General features: G+C 37.5%; 1 protein-coding gene and 1 long non-coding RNA gene across 12 annotated transcripts in view; one reads left to right on the forward strand and one right to left on the reverse strand.

Annotated features, from left to right (window-relative positions):
• Positions 1 to 443: 443 nt before the first annotated feature.
• Positions 444 to 22,957, reverse strand: PANK3 (pantothenate kinase 3). Its single transcript, XM_073802782.1, has 6 exons — positions 17,372 to 22,957; positions 14,492 to 14,745; positions 12,818 to 12,994; positions 11,460 to 11,583; positions 9,190 to 9,315; positions 444 to 1,112 (listed from the first exon to the last, which is right to left on the reverse strand). The coding sequence occupies exons 1-6, from the start codon at positions 17,705 to 17,707 to the stop codon at positions 1,059 to 1,061; spliced, it is 1,071 nt and encodes a 356-aa protein (XP_073658883.1). The 5' UTR covers positions 17,708 to 22,957; the 3' UTR covers positions 444 to 1,058.
• Positions 22,958 to 23,046: 89 nt separating this feature from the next.
• LOC109551777 (uncharacterized) overlaps positions 23,047 to 24,832 on the forward strand; it is a 51,033-nt gene continuing 49,247 nt past the window's right edge. For 6 of the 11 annotated variants that reach the window (XR_012330951.1, XR_012330952.1, XR_002178467.3 and 3 more), the window contains exon 1: positions 23,621 to 24,772. This is a non-coding gene — a long non-coding RNA (uncharacterized lncRNA). Of the gene's footprint in view, positions 23,243 to 23,620; positions 24,773 to 24,832 lie in introns of those variants that run through there. The other 5 variants (XR_012330949.1, XR_012330950.1, XR_012330944.1 and 2 more) reach the window with 5 other exon arrangements.

Consider the following 24,832-nt stretch of genomic DNA (forward strand, 5'->3'; position numbering starts at 1 on the left):
CAGGTTTTCCAAGTTTATTTTAGAAAACAGAAACAAAAACAAAACTTAAAAACTCTCAAAATCAGAAGCATAGGAATACCTTAAAATAGTTTGTAAAGCTTTTTGCATAGGAGGAGATAAGACTTCAGGTGCAGAAACATTAACAATGTTTGTTCAATACACAATACACTCCACTGAGGAACATGTCAATAGAAAAGAGGCGTCTTCCTTTCAAAATGTATACACCAGCTCTGTGTATAGAAGTCAAATAAGCCCTTTTCTTCCCCTCCTAGAATAAATTTATTTTTATTATTATTTTTTTAAATAGATATTTGTTGGAGTATAATTGCTTCACAACACTGTGTTAGTTTCTGTTGTACAACAAAGTGACTCAGCCATACGTATACACATATCCCCATATCCCCTCCCCATTACGTCTCCCTCCCACCTCCCTCCCACCCCTCTAGGTGGTCACAAAGCCCCGAGCTGATCTCCCTGTGCTAAGCGGCTGCTTCCCACTAGCTAACTATACATTTATTTTGAATGAAGCACTTAAACTACGCATGTAGCCTTCAATTACGGTTGACCCTTGAACAACCTGGGGAGTTTGGGGGGCCTGACCCTTCGTACAGTTGAAAATCCACATATAACTTAAGAGTTGGCCCTCTGTATCCGGTTCGGTTCCTCTGCACCTGCGGATTCAACCAATCTCAGATCATGTAGTACTGCAGTACTTACTACAGAAAAAAATCTGCATGTATGTGGACCCGCACAGTTCAACCCGTGTAGCTCAAGGGTCAACTGTACTTTTGCTCTTCAGTAGCTTATTTCCAATCGCTTGCAATGCACTTGGAGAGCTAAAGTATAGCTCAAATCTAATATTTCCACACCAAACTCGTAATTTTTCCCTTAGTCACTGTCTCACACTTTTTTCATCCTACTGAAAAAATTTTTTTAAAACAAAGGGTATGTACCTTCACAAGTTACCTGGTCATCTTCATGTTTTCAACCATTCTTATATGCCTGGAGTCTAGACAATCAGTTTGAAAACTCAGAAGTCAATTTTCCAACTTAATTCCTCACATATTACGGAACACCATCGAAGCTTTTAGAACAACGCTAACAGACATTGTCTATTAAAAGCAAAGAAATGAAGTTCTGGTTTAGAGAAAAGCGTGTGTGACATAACCCTTAACAAACTGTGGTAAGAAAGTACCACACGTTCTGGCACCTCTGCTGGGAGCGCATCTAAGGGCCACTCTGCTGTCAACATCCATTTCTGGCATAGGACACCATGGCCTCGGTTCAAGGAAAAGCAAAGCTTTTCACATGTTAATAAACGTAAGGCTTAAATTTCAGGAAGGTTTGCACTGCACCTCTGCTAAACTTACATTTGTGCTTTCTAAGGCTGGGGAGAGGAAAGTGGGGAAAAACTTCAATTACATCTTATAAAGGGAGACTAGATAGATAAAGACACTTCCTCTACAGTTAATTCACTCAATAAGTATTTTTTACTGAATGCCTTCTCTGTGCCAAGTACTGGGAATACAGAGGTGAGCAAGACTTTACGATGTCCTTTCTCTCAGTTTACACATTCTACTATAGTTGATTTCATTAAAACCTTATATTTATTTGAAGTGGAAATGTGGGAATACAATATATAAACAATAAAAAGATAACACAGTAAACAACTTAACAGAATTTATTTGCAAAGTAGGAAATAAAAATCATGATTTTAACATTTATTTAGAATATGAACAAAACTAGAAAAAGTTAAAACTACAGAAAAGGTAGAGAGTACTGAAGTTGGCTCAGTGGCCATATAATACAAACAAGCAAAACCCAAGTTTCTTTCATGCAAATAAGCCTTAAGGAAAAGAGAACAGGAATGTTTATAGAACAGACCACAACAAGTATTTTAAAAATTTACATAAGAAACTGTACATAAATGAAAAATAAATTAGACAATTTACAAGAAATGTTTTATAGGTTATAATAGGCTATAACTTAGTTTATTATGAATAAAATTTGTAGCACATCATACATTTTTACATCACAGATTCAGTGTTAGAATAATTCCAACATGACAGAGCTCAGACTTGGCAAGAACAATGCAATAGATAGAATAAGGCAACTTAAACGGAAATGGCTTGTATAAGTAAAATTAACACAAACATTTTCTAGGTATGATTTGATCTGTAACTGGGCAGAATTAAGACAAATGCCACTCAATTTCAGTTAAGAAGTCAAAGCTTCACTGTAGTTCAAATAAAAAGTCAAAGCACACAATGTATTAAAAAAATGATAAAACCACCTTAACCTGACTTACATCCATGTTCCATTAACCGTATTTAGGACAAGGAGACCAGAATATTAATGTTAGGTCTATAAAGTTATCTTTTGTTTCTAAATGTAAACTAAAAAGGGCACCTCAGAAAAAAAGTGGCAGATTTCAAAATGGCTTAATACTCGTGACAACTATCAACTGTGCCAGGTATGAGATCCGTATGATTCAGAGACACAACATAAAGCTAAAATAATCTCAAACTATCTGCATTATTTATGTATATTTTACAAATTATACAAAACTGAAATGTTTTCTTTGAAAGCTACTGGAACTGTAGGTACTGCAATGTATGAAAGATGTTGAGAAATAGAAAAAAAAATCAGCACTATCTTAGACTTGAAATTTAGTTGCACATTTATACAATTCAAAACCTTGGATTTTAACTTTATTCACTCCTTTGAAAAATACATTCCTCATTCGTCCTTTTAAACACAAAATTACTGGCCGCTACAGCAAAAAGACTGAAAATCTAAAAAGAGAAATAGTCTTTTGACTACACAAAGAGCCAGAATGTAAAGATTCTGTTTTTTTTCTTAAGGAAAAAGAAAACTGATTTCCTCTCAAACACATCATTCAGTACCAACTGTAGTACCTGAAGTCCCAACATCAACTCACTGCTACATTTATTAAGCTGGAAATATCAGACACATGTACAATCTGATTATTCTCAGGCAATCCTAAGGATAAAGGTACTTTAGGTCTTTATCATACTTGATGTAAATGACTACAATCCATGATATTTCAACTCACTTAGAGATAATTAAAATTGTGTTTTATAAATCCCACTATGAATTGTGTTTGACAAAGGCAATAATTCTAGGAGGGGTTTATCCCACATCTATCCCAACTCACAATGATCAGAAATAAGAAACAGCTTAAAGAAAAGGGCTATTAAAAAAATCCCAAATATATCTAACATTCAAACATCCATAAATTTAGTGGTATGTTTCTTTTTGTACAATGGAAAAGTTATAATGCCCATATAATTTTGAAGTTATAGCACAATAAAAATTCCAGATAGCTTTACAGATTAAAGCACGCGCAGGCACGCACGCACACACACACACACCCCCTTGATATTACTTTAAGGTATATCTACTACTTGGCCATTACAGGTAATAACAAAACATTATGAGAGAATAACTAATACCATTCTATGGTGAGAATCCAAAAACTAGTACCTCTCAACATATATCAACACAAATAAAATGAACTCTAAAACATGATGCCACGTATCTGAACAAATTGTTTCTGTCACTTCAAATGATGCCATGAATGGAGCAACTAACTGTCTTTTGGGACAGTCTGCTTTTCATGGAACCCCTGTTTTCAATAGGCTATTAAAATACCTCAAAGGAAGAAAAATAATTACTCACTTTTTGGGGTCTTTGCTCATCAGTTACTAGGCTCAGTAGAAATATAAGGCTACGGTCTCAAATATTGAAAACAGGCAGTAATAGAGATAAAGAACATTACTTTCTGAGATTATCTGATGACAGAAACCAAGTTGGCTGAATTCCTTCTCTATTAGAATAAAACACCCTAAAATAAACAAGCTTATTGGGAAAATAGATCATTGATATTTCATGGCAAATCATGTTAAATAAAGTCAAAGAGTATTGTTACAAAAATGCAGTATGTTTCTAATATTTTGTTTATACATACCACAAAACAGTAAGTTAAATGCAAAATAACACATACTCATTTTTCCGGTGATCATCCAGTTTTTACATGGCTTTAGAAGAGAAAAAGTTTCTAAACTACATTCTCAAATGCAACAGACTAAAAAGCATAAAGTGCTCGATAGAGAAAAAACAAAATATTAAAATATGAAACATTTTGCATATAACAAGCAGAGTGGTTATAAAGGACATTTGGAAACTACTGCCTTGCTAAGCTTTCCACCCAAAAATGCGACCTTAGAAATCAAGGCAAGATGCCTTGATTCAAGGCAAGATGGACTGCTCTTAGAAGGCAAGAGTACCGCTGGACATAGAGGAAAACCTTTTTCCCTTTGAGCTGCCTCATTTTTCTTACAGAAGTGGACTTTCAGGAACTGGTACTGAGAATACAACAATCACATCTGCACGCAAAGGTAAAAAACTCAGGAATCTTCACAGTCTAATATTTGGCAAACAATCTGAACCTCTAGAAGGACTGTCAAGACGCCACATATATTACTGGCAATAGCGCTAACTTTACCTAAACTAAGAGTCCACCTATTTCAACTAGAGTAGCTGAGCAAGGAACGCCCTTGTCAACAGGCAAGGAAGTCTACTAGTACTTTGTCTTTGGAGAAGTTGGGGTGTAGAACTGAAGGCCATTAGTTCTCAAAGTCTCTCTGGTTAAAAGGCAGTCTTCTGGGGGTACGGATGGTGGTAGTGGTGGTGGAACGTTCTAGACCTTGTGTTCTTTACCAACCGCCCAAGCAAACTGATAGTGATCCTTGCATTTGAAAATGTTATTTTTAAAAATGAAAATTAAATCCACCAAGTTATAAACAAGATTCTCCTTGTGTGTACAGAACTCAATGAAGAATTAAAAAGGTTTCTTTTTAGTCCTTTAGAATTGGCTTCTCAAAGTTCAATTAGACAAGGTGTGTGTGTGGGGTTAAGTCTTTGGAATCATCAAATTTACTGCAGCGAAGGAAATATACATTCTGAAGACTGATGAGGATGCTCAGGATGTGTCTTGGGCAACTTTAGTAGTATCATTAGAAAAACGATACCTACTACAATGAGATGGCAGGATGCAATGTAAGATGTTTTTTGGAATGGTCAGAACTACAGTTTGTCTGAATAAAATAAACTAGGCCAAATGAGGTATTTCTTATCCCTCTTTACGTATTTAAAAAATAAGGTTCTCACGTGTTCCCTCTCTAACATTCTTTAAAAAGTCCAGATTCAAATTTAAGTTTTAATGAATACATGATAGTGTTCATTTTTAAGAGCTAGTTCTAGAAACTACACTAATACAGTAACCACTACCCAAACGTGGCTACTGAGAACCTGAAATGTGATTAGTCCAAATTGAGTTGTGCTGTAAGTGTAAAATACATACTGATTTTGAAGACTAGGTAGCAACAATCCCCCAACCCCAAAAAAACCCTAAATAACTTTTTATAATGATTACATGTTGAAATGATCACACAGCTACACTGGGTTAAATAGAAATATATAATTTAAATGAATTTCACCTGTTTACTTTTTAAATATGTCTGCTAGAAAACGCAAAATTACATGTTGCTCACGTTTATTTCTATTAGACAGCACTGTTCAAGAACATAAGAGCTCTGAAGCTGATTGGGATTAGAACCAAACCTATTTACCACTCTATGCTTACTCAAGCATTTTCCTGGGATCATAATAAAAAACTAGAATCTTGGCAGCCTTCATCCCAATTCTGTGTTCTTATTAGAAATACTTATTAGAATTACTCCAGTAATTCTAGATTGTACAAGAGAAAAGCCAAGAGCTTTTCTCACAGTGGTGAAATAGTTGGTCACTTTATATGCATTTTAGCAGGTAACTTCAGTTTCAAAAGACAAAAAGTATGAATCATAGTCCCAAATTAACCAAAGTATTGATCAAATTAACTTGTATATACTTTTACCATTCCATTTCCTTCTTGACGACAGCCCCAAACCTGTAACTGCTAACGTACAGTTTGCCACAGGTATAAAATTTGAAGTTATCATTTAAAAGCAAAACCTTCTTGTACAGATGCCCAATCATGCAATTCTAAAATAAATTAAAAATACAGCTTTTGGCTGAAATATCTAGTCACGAAAATGGAAACATTTAGTAAGAAAATGTTTAAACACTGTAGGTTTTCAAAATGACCACTGACTGACATGAATTCAAAGTTCTAAATATTCTACATTCTAAAAATTACCTTCACATGCTTTTCCCTCTGAACATAACTACAGGGAGAAATATCTTTATCAAGCACCACCTCTTGAGATTCAATTGAAAATTGTTCTCTACGGAGCAAAACTGTCGTGTGAAAAGACAGCATAATACCTCTTCCTGTAATATAAAAGTTTTAAGCTCTTCAAAGTACATCCAGATTTACTGTAATTTAAGGAGGTGAACAGTTTTTCCCAATTTTCCCCATCTTTCAACTTCCTAAACCATAAGTGACAGTCTCAAAAAACTTTGCTGAACTATTGGACCTCCAAAATGTTACTACCAAAATGAAAGTCTGAAAAAATTTATAACATTATAAAAAATGACTTCAAAATACAGAATAAATTCCAAGGCAAAAGGATTTACAAATTTTGGAACTATAATGCTTTTATTACCAGAATGTACGAAACACTGATCCTTTTATAATTCTGCAATACTGCCTCAGATTCCCAGTTTCAAAACAACTCATCTTTTAAATTTCCATAACATCTGTTTAGAACAAATGATTTTGCTGCTGTTCACAGTAGAAGACAGTCTTTAGCTTTGATGGTTCAGACCTAATTAAACAGAAATGGCTAACTTTGGGCCTAAGATAAATGTGGTATAGAGAGAAGAGCACAGAACCCTACCAATACACATAAACCATACTCCATTCAAATAGTCCTGGGACCTCACTGAACGGACTTTCAAATAAGTAATTAAGCCTCCAATTAAACAACATTTTAAAATGTACTATCTGATAAACTCAAAATACAAAAAATGCAGTATAACCAATTATGTGCATTTTCTAGGATTCATTTTAAAGTTCAGGCTAATGTTTAACAACAGTATTTCAATTAAATTATGGCATTTGAAAAAGGTTATACTTCTGGGGAAAGAGCACATAAACATGATTTTTGGGAGAAGATATGTTTGGAAAACAACAGTAATGAATAATTAATATTGCTTTAACATTTCTAAAATCATATTAAAATGATCATCTTTGATTGCCATTTCAGTAAGTTTCGATACAGGATATGTTACTGTCCACTTACTAGTAACCAAAACACACATAGAACAGACTTGTAACAAATATTCAGAATCAATTCTTTTCATGAGATAAACATTTCTGAGACTTTAAGATTCATGTTTGAACATACAGTACTGCAATGTTGGCTACATAAAATAAAATAAATAGAAAATCTTTTTCAGAGGAAGCTCATTAATCAGAGGCTGTATTGCATTTAAGGATTTAACACTGGCTATATACAGAAGGGAAAGCATTTCACTTAGAAATACTTCACATTACTGGAGCTCTCTTTTTAATATGGCAACATATAGCAGCTTACCATATTCTGATACTTAAAAATCAACAGGAATAGTGCTACTCTTTCATCCTTTGGTTCCCAGTGACAAATAATGCAGTAATAACACCTCCAGTTTTCAGTTCCTCTTGAGTGACATTAACAGAGAGAAACCCGATGCTTTAGCTGAAATTTGGCAGCCCAAGAAGTGCACCAACTGCTCCAAAATATCCCTGCATAATTTAAAAGCAATTATTAATGTAGTGCAACTTCTAAATGAACATGTAATATTAACCACTATTAAGAACACATACTTGTGTATAATCTATTTAAGAACATTGATTCAGAAAGCTACCAATTTGTGTCATCAGTTATTGTAAAAAAAAATTTTTTTAAACTGTATTCTCAATATATACAACTTTTTTTTTGTAATTGAATTCCATGTTTAATTGCTCAATATTTCAATCAACAGTCTACTTGAAACAATATAAGTTTTCTGGTAGTATATATTCTTCATATAGTACAAATTTGGGGTTGACCAATAAGTTTGTTCAGGTTTTTCCTTAAGATGTTGCAGAAAAACCTGAACAAACTTTCTGGCCAACCCAATACATATATATGTATATGTTTTTGTATTATAATTGAAGCTAAGCATTTTCTAGTTAATTATAATATATATACCTTTGAAATACATATTTTTTTATAAAGAGTGGCTGTTAGACTCTAAAGCTTCTAGGACTATTGTTGCAATTCTGGCTCCCCTCCCCTTTCCTGAAGAAAATTCCTTTGGCTCTGCCTGCCATTCCCACAGCAGAGGACACGCCAGGTGGAGGTGCACAAGAGTACACATTCTGACCTCTACAGCGAAAGCAGTGACAATGACACATGGAAGCTCATAAGAGCAGAACAAATACTCAGAATCTGTATTATTAAAATGCTTAATAAAATATTCACTTGACCACAAATAATTCAAGGTAAGTTTACTTAATCCAAAACATTTTGTGAACTGATACTTGCTCCAATCAGAATTTAACTGGATATTGTGATCGAATAGGAAAAAAAAATCTCAAAGAATAAACTCCGAGATGTTAACAGTGGTTACCACTGGAGGTGGGGGTGAGGCTGTGGTGGGAGGATTAAGGAGATTTTCATTGCTAAATCATATATATTTTTACTGTTCATATTTAACATTTGTCCTCTCAGGGGAGGACAAAAAAAGAAAGAGGGAATTCCCTGGCGGTCGAGTGGTTAGGACTCTGTGCTCTCACTGACAAGGGCCCGGGTTCAACCCCTGGTTGGGGAGCTACTACTAATATCCCACCTGAGGCACGGCCAAAAAACAACAATAAAAAACAAAACAAACAAACAAAAGAAAACAATTTAACAAAACAAACCCACTAAGTACACAAGCAGCCCCAGTATTTAATGAGCTCACAGACCCGATACTGCTCTCTCTTTTTCAGAACTGTGAGATTCTCATCTTAATGGGATGTCTGCCAGGTTACAAAAATGCCCACCCCCTAACTCAAACTGAAGTGAGGGAATCAATGTACTATTTACGTAAATCGCAGTTTTATACTTCACTTATAAAGTACCCGGCAAGGCACAATATATGAAACTGCATTTAAAAGCATGCTATTAAAATTCACAAAACTTTATTTTCATATCATACCTCATGCTCTAGAAACAATGCTTTCAGTTGACCTTTTGACCAATAATCCAGTGCATATGCCAAAAGTTTCATCGAGAGAGTATTGACACGTAAAAAGTTTCCAACAAAGACAACTCTGTTTATTTTCTAAAAGAAAAGAACAAAGAAAATGACTTGAAAAAAGAATTATCAAGTAGATTTTACAATACAATACAGTTTATAAGATCTCTACTTACAAATATAAACAACTACTACCTTTTTTTAGTGCCTACTGCATTCCTGGTATATGCCTTCATAATCCTGAATATTTAAAAATTAGTTTAGGACATGTCACTACACTTGTCAAAACCCATAGAATGTACACTAAGAGTGACCCCAAATGTAAACTATGGACTCTGAGTGATGATGTGTCAATGTAGGCTCATCGATTTTAACAAATGTACCAAACTGGTGCTGGATATTGACAGTAGGGGAGGCTGTGCGTCTAGGGGGTCAGTGAACTCTGTACCTTCCACCCAATTTTGCTGTGAACCTACAACTGCCCTAAAAAATAACGTCTAATTTAAAAAGAAAAGTTCTGGAAAGACCCTAGTTTAATGATTATAGATAGACTTATTTTTGAAAATGGCCAATAAGTAATACATTTAGCAAAGAAAGTAATTTGGAGAAATGTCACTGACGAGATAAAAGGAGACAAACCAAGGAAAAGTATTTTAAACGTGTTTAGGATTAAAAAACAACCTGTAAACTTGGTCAGCATTTTGCAGTTTATGCTCAGTAATGACACAGAAACCATGGACTTTATCTATAGCACTGGAGAGCAAAACTGACTGGGATACTGGCATGCCCACCCAACCCCTAGGGCTTCCAGATGGAGGAACTAATATTTGTTTTGAATCTCCAAAAAACCTATTTCTACTCTCACAACAATGTAAGTACTTCTGAGTGTACATTTTTGCACACTGAGTTTGAATAGCGTAAATTATGGCCTTAATTACTGTTAAGTCAATTGGCCAGTGAAAATCTGGACCTACAGGGGTAACAAAAAAGATCCCAGATTACTGTCTGCCCCCTCAAAGTGATATATTTCCCAAACCTAGGTTAAAATGCCTGCTAGTGGCTCCCTCAACTAACTTACTACACTGTTATTAAGAAACTTAAAAGACAGTATTCTAATTTTGAATTTAGAGTAATTCAGAGGATTAATTCGAGTCTTTGCACAGTTGTTCTCTCTTCTGGAGCCTCCCTTTCCCCAAATATCTGCACCCATGATTCTCTCACCTCCATCAAATCTTTGCCTAAGAGTTACATTTTCAACAAAGCCTTCCTTTAACTACACCCAGTTACTCAGTAATTTGTCCTCTGCCACTCTCTGGTCTACTCTCAATTCTCTTTATCTTGTTTAATTTTCTCCTTTTTAAAAATAGCATTTATCACCTAATACGGAATAATTTACTTGTTTACTACAACACTAGAATGGCTGTAAGCTCCACAAAGTCAGGGATCTTTGTTTTCTTCACTAATTTATCTCAAGTGCTCAGAACAATACCTGGCACATGGTACTCTAAATATTTACTCAATGAATAAACGAATGAGTGAACAAATGAAGAATTCCTTTAAAAAGTAAAATTCCCAACACATTTATAAAGTATTTGATATTTATAAAAATTAAATGGGCAAATACCTCTATTACACAAAGGCAAAACTGTATATACAGTCTTCTTCAAATAAAAATAACCCAATTATGAGGTAAATCTAGCAGTACATGCTTTTTGTAAGTATACATCATTCAAATTTCATGTGAAGAACGGTCTCAGTGCCTTCATAGCCCTGTACAATGCTGCTTGATCCATATGCAACAAGGCAGCACTGTAAAGAAGCCGAGGGCAGTAAGAAAACTTCCAAGTACTTCAGTAATCAAAGGTAACACTAGCAGGAAAAAAGTACCCACCCACTTTCAATAGTAAGTTACCTCAAAACGTCTTATTGTTTAGATAGAATTTTTGTTTCACAACTTAAAGATATTTAGGTTGTATGTTTCTGAAAAGGTTTCTGGATAAATATGAAATGTAAATTATCTCTTTGTCCTATTTCCGGTTTGAATTATCTGCTACTTTCTTTAAAGGTAGTATCACAATTGGATAGGTAACATATATATTAATGAATCTTGGGATTTAATGGATTAAGAGATCTCGATCCTATGAGGCCTCCTTAAGGAATACGAAGAAGCCTGCTACACGTACATAAAACTCCAACTCACATTTTTCATATAATTAAACCATTTTTTTTACCTCATTAACAGCACACATTCGTGCCACAGAACCAATGTTATTGGTGATAGTAACTAATGTAGCTCTTGCTAGATCTTCTTTACTAACAGATTCTCGCTTCTCCTTATAAATCATATTCCCAAAACTGCAGAGAAATGAAAAACAAAATCAAATCTGCTGATAACAAACAACATTTCATACATTTTGAGAATACAGCCTACAGATAAATCTACACATGTACAAAATAAGGTATACATGTACAAGGTTACTTACTGACCCAATGAACTGCACGTAGGAAAATACTGGGAACACCCAAACATCTATCAAACTATGATACATTCATACAATGAAATACCATGAAGCTGTTAATAAAAAAAAGGTGGGGGGAGAAAGGAAGGAGGGAGAGAGGGAGGAAAGGAAGGAAAAAGAGGAAGACAGAGGGTAGGGAGGGAGGGAAAGGATGAGGGAAGGAAGAGGGGAAAAAGAGGGGGGGGGCAGGCAAACAGACTAGGATATACTGCTGTTGTAGACTATACAGTTCTCCCTCTTATCCATGGGGGATTGGTTCCAGGACCTTCCTTGGACACCAAAATCTCTAGATGCTCAGGTCCCTTGTATAAAATGATGTAGTATTTGCATATAACCTAGGTATATACTTTAAAGCATCTCCAGATTACTTAATAACACTTAATACAATGTAAATACTATGTAAATAGTTGCCTGTGTGCAGCAAATTCAAGTTTTGCTTTTTGCAACTTTCTGGAATTATTTTTCCAAATATTTTCGATCCGAGGATGGTTGACTCTGTAGATGAGGAACCATGGATAAGGAGACCCGACTGTATACGGCATACTATATAATGGTATATAAATGTTACCTTCTAAAAGTTACCTTCTGTAAGGGGAGGATAAGGATATTTATTTGTATTTGTATAGAGAAACACTGGAAGGATACTCAAGAACTAATAAAAACAGTTTCCTATAGTGCATTCAGGGGAGACTTCTTGATGTATATTTAATTTTAAAACGACATCAATGTTCAAAACTTAGAACTAAACTGGGTAAGAGGAAGCCCCTTACAACTTCCTGATACACTGCTTTCTAAAAACTAAATACGCGGGCTTCCCTGGTGGCGCAGTGGTTGAGAGTCCGCCTGCCGATGCAGGGGACACGGGTTCGTGCCCCAGTCCGGGAACATCCCACATGCCGCAGAGCGGCTAGGCCCGTGAGCCATGGCCGCTGAGCCTGCGCGTCCGGAGCCTGTGCTCCACAACAGGAGAGGCCACAACAGTGAGAGGCCCACGTAGCGCAAGGAAAAAAAACCAAAAAACCAAAAACCTAAATAAGCAACTTTAATTACAATGTAAATGTTAAACTTACCTAGATGCTACAGCCCAACCAGGCAGACCAAATCTTTCATAATCTCCTCCGTAAATATCACGGACCAGCTTGTCAGCTTGGGTGCTGTCACCTTTGGATGCCATTTCAAGAGCCTCTTCAAAACTTTCACAGCCAGTCAATAAACTACATAAACCAAGAAAGGTACCCCCTCCAAGGCTAAAGAAAATAAAGAAACTTGGTAAGTTGCATTTACACACTGTATTCTTTCTCCAAAGTAAAAGGATGGAGCACTCATTTATTCAATGAACACATGGATAGATATTGCTAAACCTAAGAAAAACACATAGCAAAACCAAATTTGTCAGATCAAAGAATAAACCAAAGGAAAAAAATGTCGTCGTGTAAACAACAGACACAGAAGACCTTTTATATCTTCTAGTATCTTCACCTGATACCTTACACTTTGTAATTGCTAAAAATAAATGTTTTTGTGTGCATGAAAAAGGAGTGCTAAAAGTTAATACTGTACAAATTAAAAGGAGAAAAATTGTAATTCTAAATGGTTTCCAGGAAATAATTTTGTGAAAGGCCTATTTACTTAGCCTGATAAGGCTGAAATCAACCCAACGTGATACATTAACATTTACATGACTCCGATATGAATACAGTGAGGACATTTATGTCAGGCTGGTCATCATGTTAAAGACAGAAGTTAACTTGGTTCTATTATTCTTTTGGATATGCTCACAAAATGAAATTATGCCACTCTAGCCCCTAAAATCAAAACCTTTGCTCCCTAGTCTCACCTAAATTTCTAACAGGTTATATTCCTGAATCACTGTTGGAATTTAGTTAATAGACTGAATTTGTCTTTTTGAATTGATTGAAGTAGGCAGTACTTCCCTGTAATTCTTTGGCATAGAGAGTTTCAACGGAGGTAGACTTTTCAGCCACCACAGAAATAAAATAGTAATTAAATTTAAGTATTACTCAAATAGGAGTATTACATTAAAATTAAAATGAGTTTTTTTCAGGACTTCCCTGGCAGTCCAATGGTTAAGAGTCTGTGCTCCCAACACAGGGAGCACAGGTTTGATCCCTGGTTTGGGAACTAAGATCCCATATGCTGCAGAGCATGGCCAGCGTTTTTTCCACAAATCAATCTAATTTAAAGCATCCTAAAATCTTTCTTCCTCAATTAAGTAAACAGGAGCCTCCAGCTTCCTTAAAAGGTGATAAAGGACATATTGGAATCATAAGGAAAAATTTTAAATCTCATTTCACATTCATATTCCAGGTATTAAAGAAAAGAGTTCATGTTAAATTCATCCTATATGAATTAATTACAATGTTGCCAAATACTCCACTTAAATGTGAATCAAATAAGAATGTTTCAAGCTTTAGGCTTAAATATATCTATATAAAAATGAGAAAAATGCTTTGGAAAATTAAAATGTTATTGGAATCATTCCAGATAAAAATTCACTCTTTTCATTACGGAAATTTTGATGCCAAATGATGCTAACCAAATATAAACATTTAATGATTTTAGTTTGAGTCTACACACATGCCTTATAAAAAAGTATTATCTGCAACACTTTAACTTATACTTACACATCTACATTTTTAGCTGTTGCACAATACACATTAGATTTCACAATTTCTGTGTAGAAAACAATATGTATGCTGCCTTAAGAACAAAAAGGTTACTACCTTGTCCCAGTTACTCGTTTATAGTTGTCTTTGGAATGGACTGCTAAAATACTGACTCCCGAACCAATGTTTACTACCAGAAGTGGATAGGGATCATCCAGGTTGAAAGGCATCTTTTGGCATCTCTCAGGTTCTGAGGCATTAGCAAAATAATAGCACTCTGCTTGTCCATTGAAACTGACAGAATCTATATACAGCAAGCCCTTTACAAGGCAGTCAAGTTCATCCAGTTTGTGCAGGTGGAGGTTTCCAATCTGTAAAAAAACACCAAAGCGAGTTTTATAAAGTGAACAAAGGAACGCATTCAAAACACTTTACTCGACTATACCATATAATTTCCATGTACTTTACAAAACTTCAAAATCATTTACAACCCACACGTTTTCACTTGTTTTCTTTTGTGTCAAAATCTCTTAGGGACTTCATTTAGTCCTGTGGTTCTCAGTGGTGGTGGTATTACTTCTAGAGGTGTTTTGGAAATCTGTGTGGACTTTTTAGTTTTCACAAAGATGGGGAGGAGGAGAGAATCAAACTAACATTTACTGGGCAGGGACTTGGGGTGCCAGACATCTGCAATGGGTGGGGCAGTTGTGAAAAAAAAAGAGTTAACCCTTCCCTGTATTACCTTTGAACATTACAACAGACATTTTTGTAGGCAGCAGTAGGAAAATTCATTTATAATTATCTGAGCCTATGTAAACAGGAAGTATTTTATCTATATGTGTATAGACACAAGGTATTCTTTTTTTTTTTTTTTTTTTGCGGTATGCGGGCCTCTCACTGTTGTGGCCTCTCCCATTGCAGAGCACAGGCTTGGGACGTGCAGGCTCAGTGGCCATGGCTCACGGGCCCAGCCGCTCCGTGACATGTGGGATCTTCCCGGACCGGGGCACGAACCCGTGTCCCCTGCATCGGCAGGCGGACTCTCAACCACTGCGCCACCAGGGAAGCCCGACACAAGGTATTCTTTACGTGGTTTTAATACATACTAAATTTGCTAGGAACGCAACCACCACATAAAGTGAGGAAGTGTACTTTTTACTGTTTGGAACTTTACCTTGTGTTGTTTAGCATCTTCGAAAGTTATGTCACAACAGCAATACCACTTATGGTATTTGATTCTCCAATAAAACATACCTTATCAATCTTAGCATTTGTGGCTTTAGAAATTAAGTTCAATCTATGTACATAGAAGCATCTAAATCTGACTACTTCATTATGCCCTCTTGTGTGATCATACCAGAGAATCTACCTACTGATATATAAATACCTTAACTTCCTGTCTTTATATGATAGTTTGGGTACTAATATGAAATTATTAAATTCATTTCAGGTTAGTAAAGAGTATATTATAAAATATTTACTATAAAAGATCTCAGCTTAGATAAGCTTTTCAATTCTCTAAGGACTTATTAGGTATCACTCCCCCTTGTGTTCCCATGGCATCTCTTTTCATAGCAATAGTATTAATTATAATGCATTGTACTTCTTAATTATAATGCACTGAACTTATAGTTCACTTAAATGTGTGGTCTAGGATACTGCACTCTTTGAGAGCTAAGTCTGTGTCTTATTCCTAGCTGACTTCTCAGTGCCTAGCACAATACCTAACACAAACTAAGTGTTCAAATATTAGCTTAATAAATGATTGAGCTCCAACAAAAACAAATATTATAAAACTTCATCACTAGAAAATATCAATACTTCTTAAAAAAAACTTAGAACTCCGTAATTTGAATACCAGGGTCTCCAAACAATGGCCAGGTGAGAGCTGGCTTCAAGGACACTGCTTTTGGCAAACACTAAATATCACGCATCCAAAAAAACTGGATTCGAATTTATGGTCAGATTACTCAATAAACTGAATACAAATCAGTATTACTCATCATAAAAATTTTTAATAAAAACTACCCCAAATTACAAGGTATTCACTTCCATGAGCCATATAAGTGATCGCTTATGTTCTAGATTTTCTTATGTGAATCTGAGAAACGAAATGGTCCACATGCATATTTTCAAGAAAAACAAATTTCAGTAAATCCAAGTATAAACTTTTTTTTTTTTTTTTTTTGCGGTTTGCAGGCCTCTCACTGTTGTGGCCTCTCCCGTTGGGGGGCACAGGCTCCGGACGCGCAGGCTCAGCGGCCATGGCTCACGGGCCTAGCCGCTCTGCGGCATGTGGGATCGCCCCGGACCGGGGCACGAACCCAGGTCCCCTGCATCAGCAGGCGGACTCCCAACCACTGCGCCACCAGGGAAGCCCTAAACTTTTAAATCTTTATTCTAATGGGAAGGACTGGATACTTGGCAAACCCCTACTAGCACAGAAATCGACGCTTACATAATCCGCCTGCCATATCCAAATGACCCCCTTCAAGACAGAAACATGGTAGGGTCAATGGTATAAAATCCAAGAAAAAAGGGCTAATAGGGACTTTCATTCAGGTGTCTATTAATCAAAAGATACAGGTTTCAGTTAGGGTTTGGGAAGATGGTGGCCTTAGGAGAGATGACTGGATAATACTCAAAAAAACAAGCAAACACAGGATAATAATAGTGAAAATATTTCAAGCCCCATTTATATCTGGCTTTGCACACTGCCAAATTCACTGACGTGTGCTTTTACTGTAGCTTTGTAGCAGTTCCTAAACTTAGCAGGTTTTACTCCATATTATGTACGACAGGCCGAACTCTGGCCAGTTTTTACTCATTGTATAAAGGTGTTTAAATGCTCCAATCAAAAGTAAGTCATGAATACATACTTCCCCTGTATCAGCAGGGGGAACTAGTCTAAGGAACGTATCAGACAGAAAACGAGCCTCATACTTTAAAAACTGAAGAGAATGGGTACCGATTTTTGCCTGTGAGCGAAATACCTACTGTGCGAAAATCTTTTTCAAACTTGTAAGCACCACCTCCTGTAGCACATAGCACCGTGTGTAATGTTGAGAAGTTTTTATCTCTTCCCATTTGGATAAAAGTAGGCAGGTCCTGGGTTGGAAATCTGATAAAGTGCAAGTTCCCTCTCCGGCCAAAAAGCGTTAAATCTTTCAGTTCAAGGTGTACATCCCGAATACCAGTGGATCCATAGGCTACGTTAGAAGTCAGATATTTCCGGATACTTTTTAAGCTCTCAACTTCTTCTTGTTCTTCCTCTGCTGTGATATCGATAGGTTCAAAATATGAGAGCTTTACCAGAGTTCCCCCGATGTCCATGCCAAACCATGGGAAAGCTATGGATAAAAAATAAATAAAAATATATATCCTGATTTTAGAAATGCAAATTAGGACCTAGTTAATTAGCCACAAGCTTCATTTACCCTGAATCATGCATTCAGTCAATAATACTTTTGAGGTAAGACAAATCTATGTGAAACTCACCCTTTTCCCTTCAAAATGTTATTCTGTGTATTTTCTCAAAACCCATAACTCAGCATGCCTGCGGCTGGACCAGGGCCTTTTAATTCCTGGTCTGGTAGGCATTCCTTTTCATTTATTACATAGTTATCATGTGCCCCAGGAGATTAGGAAAAATTTGGACCAATTTGGTTTTAATAATAGGTCATCACCTACGGCTTGAAAATGTTTCTACGATTTTAATGTAATAAAATTGGCCTATAATCACTTCAAGTAACCCAAGGGAAAAGTACCTCCTTAAAAAGAACTTTTTTTCTTTGCTCATTAAACTTACTAGGCTTCTTTAGTGCATCTGGTTAATAAAATTAGCTGTTGATAACGCTGAAAGTAAATCTACTTGGAAACAGGCACATTTGGGGAGGTAGCATCATCTGGGTTTGGGACTTGGTGCTCTCTCACTAACTGGGCTATATGACATAGGAAAAGCCATTAACCTCTCAAATCTTAGTTTCCTTAAGGTCTGTTTCTATTCTCTGGGATCTTAATCATTATGATAGAGACTCAAAAATAATACTTAAGATACATAGATTACAAAATGCCTAACAACATGTATTTAACAGTTTATTATGTGTAAGTTGTCAAGGAAATTTAGTTCCCTTTGTTTCTTATATATTGATATTTTACTTATTTGATATGTGTGTACCATTAGAAACCGGAAACATACGATTCAATGAGAAAAGATTCGGTACATTTCTCTATACAGGCACAATGCTTTTGTCACCTATAGATTTGTATAAACAACTAAGATGCTGAAGAAACTAAATTTTCTCAATTTTGTTGGGCAGCTAGCAATGGAGGCCATCTTAAATAAGTAAAACACTTTTATTGATATATATTTTTTTTGGCCACGCCCCATGGCTTGTGGGATCTTAGTTCCCTGAACTAGCGCCCTGCGCCCTGGGAGTGAAAGCGGGGGCTGCAAGGGAATTCCCAGTAACACACTTTTAAAATAAAGGAGAGGCCATTCAAGACTCACCTCACATCCAGCCTGTTAGATACGTCTATGTCTGTTCTCTTAGGGGTATCTGCTCTTAAAGGAAGAGTAACTGGAGATGCTATATTGCAGACCATGAAAGTCTTGGTTACCTTAATATCCAAACTAGAACATTATAGGTCCCTTCTTTTGCATAGAGATCCTTTCAACTCAGCAGAGTTCTGGAATTCATTTCCTTATGCCAGAGAAATAATCACCATTCAAAAAGTATGGGGGAGGCAACAAGAACACAGAAGACACGTATTCTTAATTACGATCCACTCCTTTGATTTAGCAAGTGATCTAATTTCCAGTGCATTAAAGCAAATACTTATGCTTGTTATTTTGTCACTAACTAAAATGAGAAGGGGAGGGGGCACAAAACTCAAACTTTATTGATTTGTGATGAAAGTACAAAGTTATTAAGGACAACCAGAGGCCCACTAATACTTCCATGAGGTAAGAAAAATACCACTTTCCAAAGAAATCAGGCAAATATCTAAATCTATAGCTTTGCTGCTTCTGGCCAAGGGACAGGTTAAAAGTAGGTCACCAGTGCGTAAGCATCCTACTTCTTGCATACAGCCTAAACATTTCTCATTCTCTCGAGAATAAAACTCTCCACTGTCGAGGTGAAAAAAATGAACCAAAAATACATTTAAAGAACAAAACGTACCTTCCATAAATATAAATAAGTACTTTGATGATGGCAAATAAACATTACCTTCTACAGACTTTTGAGCATTTCCTAGAATCTCTCATGATGTTTACGTGGCCTTCCAAAAAAATAGTAGCTCCTATTCTATTTCTCACCCGAGCCTAAGAGAACTGCCATTAGTTCCCCATAAGTAACAAAAATATCCAGAACCAGCATAAGCAGAGTGCTACCAAGAAATTATCTTTCCTACCAGGTAGATTAGGTATGCAAAAGGAGAAACCCACATGCCTGATCACCTCTTTAGCCACAAGGGCAGACTGCTAATTTCTAACAAACTGCATTATAAAAGTTTGGTGTCTTGTTAAGTGTTGGTAAGAGGTAGCGGAGAAGCTTTAAGGAGCTATTTAATTGCTATTGGCCCCATGCAGATTTTAGCCCAAAGGGATCCTATGCCAAACTAGAATTTAATTGTTCTGGAGCAGAAAGAGAAACCAAATGCTGAAAATGTTCAGAAGCATTGGTGGATTATTTTAAGGAACAGAATTCTAAAATGAGCACGTGCAATGGTCAATTCCAGATACTGTTCAAGTTCCCGAATAAAAGACAGTTCACTCTTCCCAATAATCATTCCGAATAAAAATGTTGTTTTAAAACAGACTAAGAAAATAAACCATACTCACACCTTCAGTATTATAATTCCTCAGAAGAGCTTCAGAAGACTTTTCCCCCCTTTGGTAAATTAGTTACATCTAAGAGAATATTAGAAACTATCACCTCCAACTGCACCTTACTATCCACTGGAAGTGATCATTCTTAAGTAATGACTCAATTTACAAACAGTTATATAGAAGCAAACGGCACACATATGCTACATACCTCTCTCTGGTCTTGACAAAAACTTCACATACCTTACTGCTTGGGTTAGCAAAGCAGACACCCAAACCTACACTGCACCAAATGAATAAATATATATATGTATATTAAAAAAATCTTTTATTACCACTCTATTAATCATGTTACATGCTCTACAGGTAAGCAAAACAGAGGCTGACCCTTACCTTAAAAAATCACGTCAGTTGAGGTACAGAGGAACACCACTGCTTAGATTTTTACTATTATTTAAGTAGCGTGAAAAACACAAGTAAAGGTAATGCAAACATTGCCACTGTTTGGGTTCTAGAAAAAAATTTTTCATTAGATTGTTTGACTTCATTCTTCTCCTGGAGTTGAATTAACACATAATTTCAAATGCCCATCTTTTAGTTATACAATTTAGAGGGTGAAACCAATTCCTTTTCTTATTTTCTGGTTAAATACAGGCATTTGGTTTACAGGCTGGTATATACTAGTGATGTATCAAAAAGCAATGTTTTCTAACACTTGGGTGAGTAACTGTAAGAAAATGTGTGAAGCCAAAGTCACTTGTTTAACTAGTATGAGATACAGTTTTTAGTTACTAGTGCTGCTCTAAGGATTAAATGACGCAATGCATGTAAAAGATAGTGCTTACATACAAAGTGCTCACTAAATTTATGATTATAAAAAAAAGAAACCCTATGCAAGAACTCAAAAACAAGTGTGTCTTTAGCTAAACTGAGTGGTTTGAAACATCAGAAATAATACTTTCCAGTTATATATATATATTTCCATGACAGTTCGTAGTTGAAATTCTTTCCCACATGCAAAAGAACAAGATGTTCTTTATTTTTACTGTAAAGAGCTGAGTAGACAGTAAAGCCATCTTTTACATATAGGAAACTGGAAATGTTATTTCAGACTTCTAAATCATATTAACTGACTGGTTTTTCAGCATAACTCTTTTAACATTAATGGTCTCACAGTGTACCACAATATATTAATAAACAAATTACTTCTAAAAAATATATGTTCTTTTACTTCTCAACCTAAAGTTTATTTTATAAACTCTTAATTATCATCTTTACTAGATATGAAACACCTTTGCCAGAGATGGTATTCACACCTGATTATAAGTTTGCCCAAATCTAAGTAATCAAATCGCTGTCAAGGCAAAAATAAAATAATAACATAAGGGTCAGAATATGAGCTTGTCATAGTTAAACTCATTTTACTAAATGGAAATTCTAACACAAGCAGAGAAAACCTATGTGTTGAGGGAAGATGTCCAACTGTTCTACATTACTGCATCTGTTCAAGATTCATTTAATTCAGCAAATGTACAGTAAAATAGTAGTATTTCTATATTACTCTCTCATTTTAAGACTTCACATCAGTATTTCATAGACTCCTGAACGAGGACTCTTTAGCTATTGTGTTTTTTTTTTTTAAATCATTGTTTAAAAAAATGTTTTAACTGGCAGATAAAACTACCAGATAAGAAAGGTTTGTGCTTCTCTAAGTATTTAGACTACGCCCTACAGGTGCAAAAGAAAGAACACAGGACTATGAGTCAGGTGACTTAGGGCCCTGAACCTCAGTTAGCAGAGTTGTAAAAGGTGTACAAGGTGTACAAGTTGTACAAGATGCAGCCTTGTAAAAGTTACTCTGGGGCTCAGTAAGTTCAGTTTTCCTCAGCAGTAAAATGAGAACCAAATTATCTCACATTTAAATAACAATTAACCGTTTCTGGAGTGCTTTGGTATGTTGCCTCTCCGTGGAGGTTTTCAAGACCGGACGGACGGGCGGGAAAAGACAGTATCAGTGCTCCCGTTCTATAGCAAGAGATTTCCTAGAACTGTTGGGAGGATCACACAACACTGCAAAATGGCAAAACACCAATACAATTCTAAGACAGAAGCATGCATCCCGCATTCCTAGTCGCTCTGGAAGAATGAACTTCAAGTATGACAATCACAACGGCTGAGTGATTAAATAAGCTATTCACAGGAGTAAAAGGTTTTAAAAAGGCTAAAAATAAAAGGAAGCAAATAGAAGTTGATCTACTCTCTTTCAGTATGGAAAGTTTTTTTTTTTTTTATAAGTATAGGTTATATATAGTCGTAGAAAAATCTCTACGGGTAGTCACCAAAAGATTAATAGTGGTTAGCTCTGAGTGGCGGGAATACGGATGAGTTTGATCTTTTTATCTCTGTTTTTAAAAAAACAAACATGAACTAGTTGTTATTCTAAACAAGTCACGGCACTTACCCACCGGTAGGTTACACGCCGTGTTTAAAAGCTCTAATTATAACAACAGAGACAAATCCCAGGAACCCACCGGGATTTCAAGGACACAAGCAGAAAGCTCAGAAATCAGTTTAAAAAAATTAAAAAAAAAAAAGTGGTAAATGTCCCCGCGCAACTTGACATCTGTGACAACCCATTTTCAACTTGATCTCAGAGGAAGCTGGTAACTCTGGTCTTGCCTGCCAAACCCCAGAACAAAAATTCCCCCTTGCACCTCCCAGCTTTCGAGGAGGAAAGGCTAGGGGGCGGCAAGCGTTCGTCAACCGAGCGTAGGGGGATGGGAGGGAGCCTCGAACTGGGTGCTGCAAAGGTCCCTCCGCCCCCATCCCGTGCTGGGCGACGGCTGGGAGCGACCGGCTTCGAAGCAGGCCACCACAAGGGGCTTCCCGACGTGGCCCAACTTGCTCTCCCAACCCGACGAGCCCAAGCCCCCATCTTACAGGGTTTCTTGGCATCCTTGATCTTCATGGCGTCGGCCTGAGGGGCGAGAGGCAGCCTCGGGTACGGCGCGCAGAGGGTTGCGGCGGAGACTCCGGAGGTAGCTGGGCCGCGCGGGGAGGCCCGGCCGGTTCCTCCCCTCGGGCCGGGCGGGGCGGGCCAAGGGCGGGGCGAGGGCGCCTGAGATTAGGCCCCGGCCCAGGGGGCGGCCCCCCCCACCCCCGCGAGGGGCGGCCGGGACCGAGCGAGCAGGGGAACGCCGCCGGCCTCGCCGCTCCGGGGCCCCCCGCCGCCGCTCCAAACAAAAGGCCCCGGTCTCCCGAGCCGCCGCCGCCGCACTGAGAAGCAGCCCGCCCAGGCCCAGCGCCCACGTGACGCGAGGGCCCCCTCTCTTCGCTCTCCGCCCGGCTGCTGGGGATTGTAGTTCCCCGGGTCGCAAGGCCCAGCTCTCAGGCTGCAGCCTTACAGATGGACTACAAAACCCAGGATGCATCGCGGGCCCTCCTCCGAGGCCCCTCCGCTTTCGGAGATGGCCTCAGAGTGGTCCCAGAGAGAAGGGGGCGGGGCCTTAATCACGCCAGCGACGGGGCTACCAATGGTGGCTGATGTGGGCGGGCTCCCGAACCCTAGAGGTGAAGCCTCGCGCCGCCGCCGAGGGAGAAGGGGAAGGGAAGTCTTTGCTGGTACTATCATGGCAGTTCTGCAAGTCGCAGACTTCCTTTGGAGGCAGAAAACCTGGTCAGTGTGCCAGGGAAAGCGGTAAATACAGGGCTCTAGAGCCGCTCTTTAGACAGACCAGTGAATGCATTTGTAAATTAAAGTCATTCACGAAGGAATCCCCTTGCTTAATAGAGACACCGCGAATGCAGGAGTTGGAATGATGATAGTAATGGCAATAGCAATAATAGGTAATAATAGGCACTCTGCTGAGCTCTTTTGGGGAATTATTTGATTTAATTAAGTAACTTTGTGAAGTTCGTGCAATTATTATCTATCACTCCTTTTGAAGATGGGACAGGAACTGAGAAGTTAAGTCACTTGGGAACACATGCCCTTTGCCGCAGTTCCTTGGTCCCCTCAGGGGCCCTGTAGCCCAGCTCCCTCCTTCCAAAGGGGAAGTTGACCCCCAGAAAAGAAAATTAGGTGCTACAGTTCTCCCTCCTTTCCCTGTGCCTGCTAGATTCTGAGTTCTCTAGCTGGAATGGGAAGGGACAGCACAGGGAGCTCTTCTCCTGGCCTCCCCTCCCCCAATTAGCTGACCAGGAATTTAGTGACTTTGGCAATAGATGGTTTGAGAGTTGGCAATGGAGGATTGAGCCTTATTGCACCTTCTTTGTGGAGGATATGACAAGGATTGTGAGTAAAAACCGGAAGGGACACAAACGATCATATAGGGAACATGAACAAAGAGCTAGCTTGAAATATAATGATTGAAATATAATGATTAAGAGCTTAAACTTGAATTCACATCTTGGTTCTGCGATTTGGTTATAAATTTGGGCAAATTACTTCATCTCTGATTCTCATTGGGAATGATGATGCCTACATCTCCTGGGATTGAGATGAAGATTGAGTTGAAAGAAGGCATATAAAGTGCTTACCTCGTTGCCTGTCGTAGAGATAGCGATCAGTAAGTGATGACTATGTTTTTATTGCCATTGTTATCCTTACTGTAAAGATAAGGTAGAAA

This window comes from Tursiops truncatus, chromosome 3 (assembly GCF_011762595.2).
Source record: "Tursiops truncatus isolate mTurTru1 chromosome 3, mTurTru1.mat.Y, whole genome shotgun sequence".
NCBI classification, from domain to species: Eukaryota; Metazoa; Chordata; class Mammalia; order Artiodactyla; family Delphinidae; genus Tursiops; species Tursiops truncatus.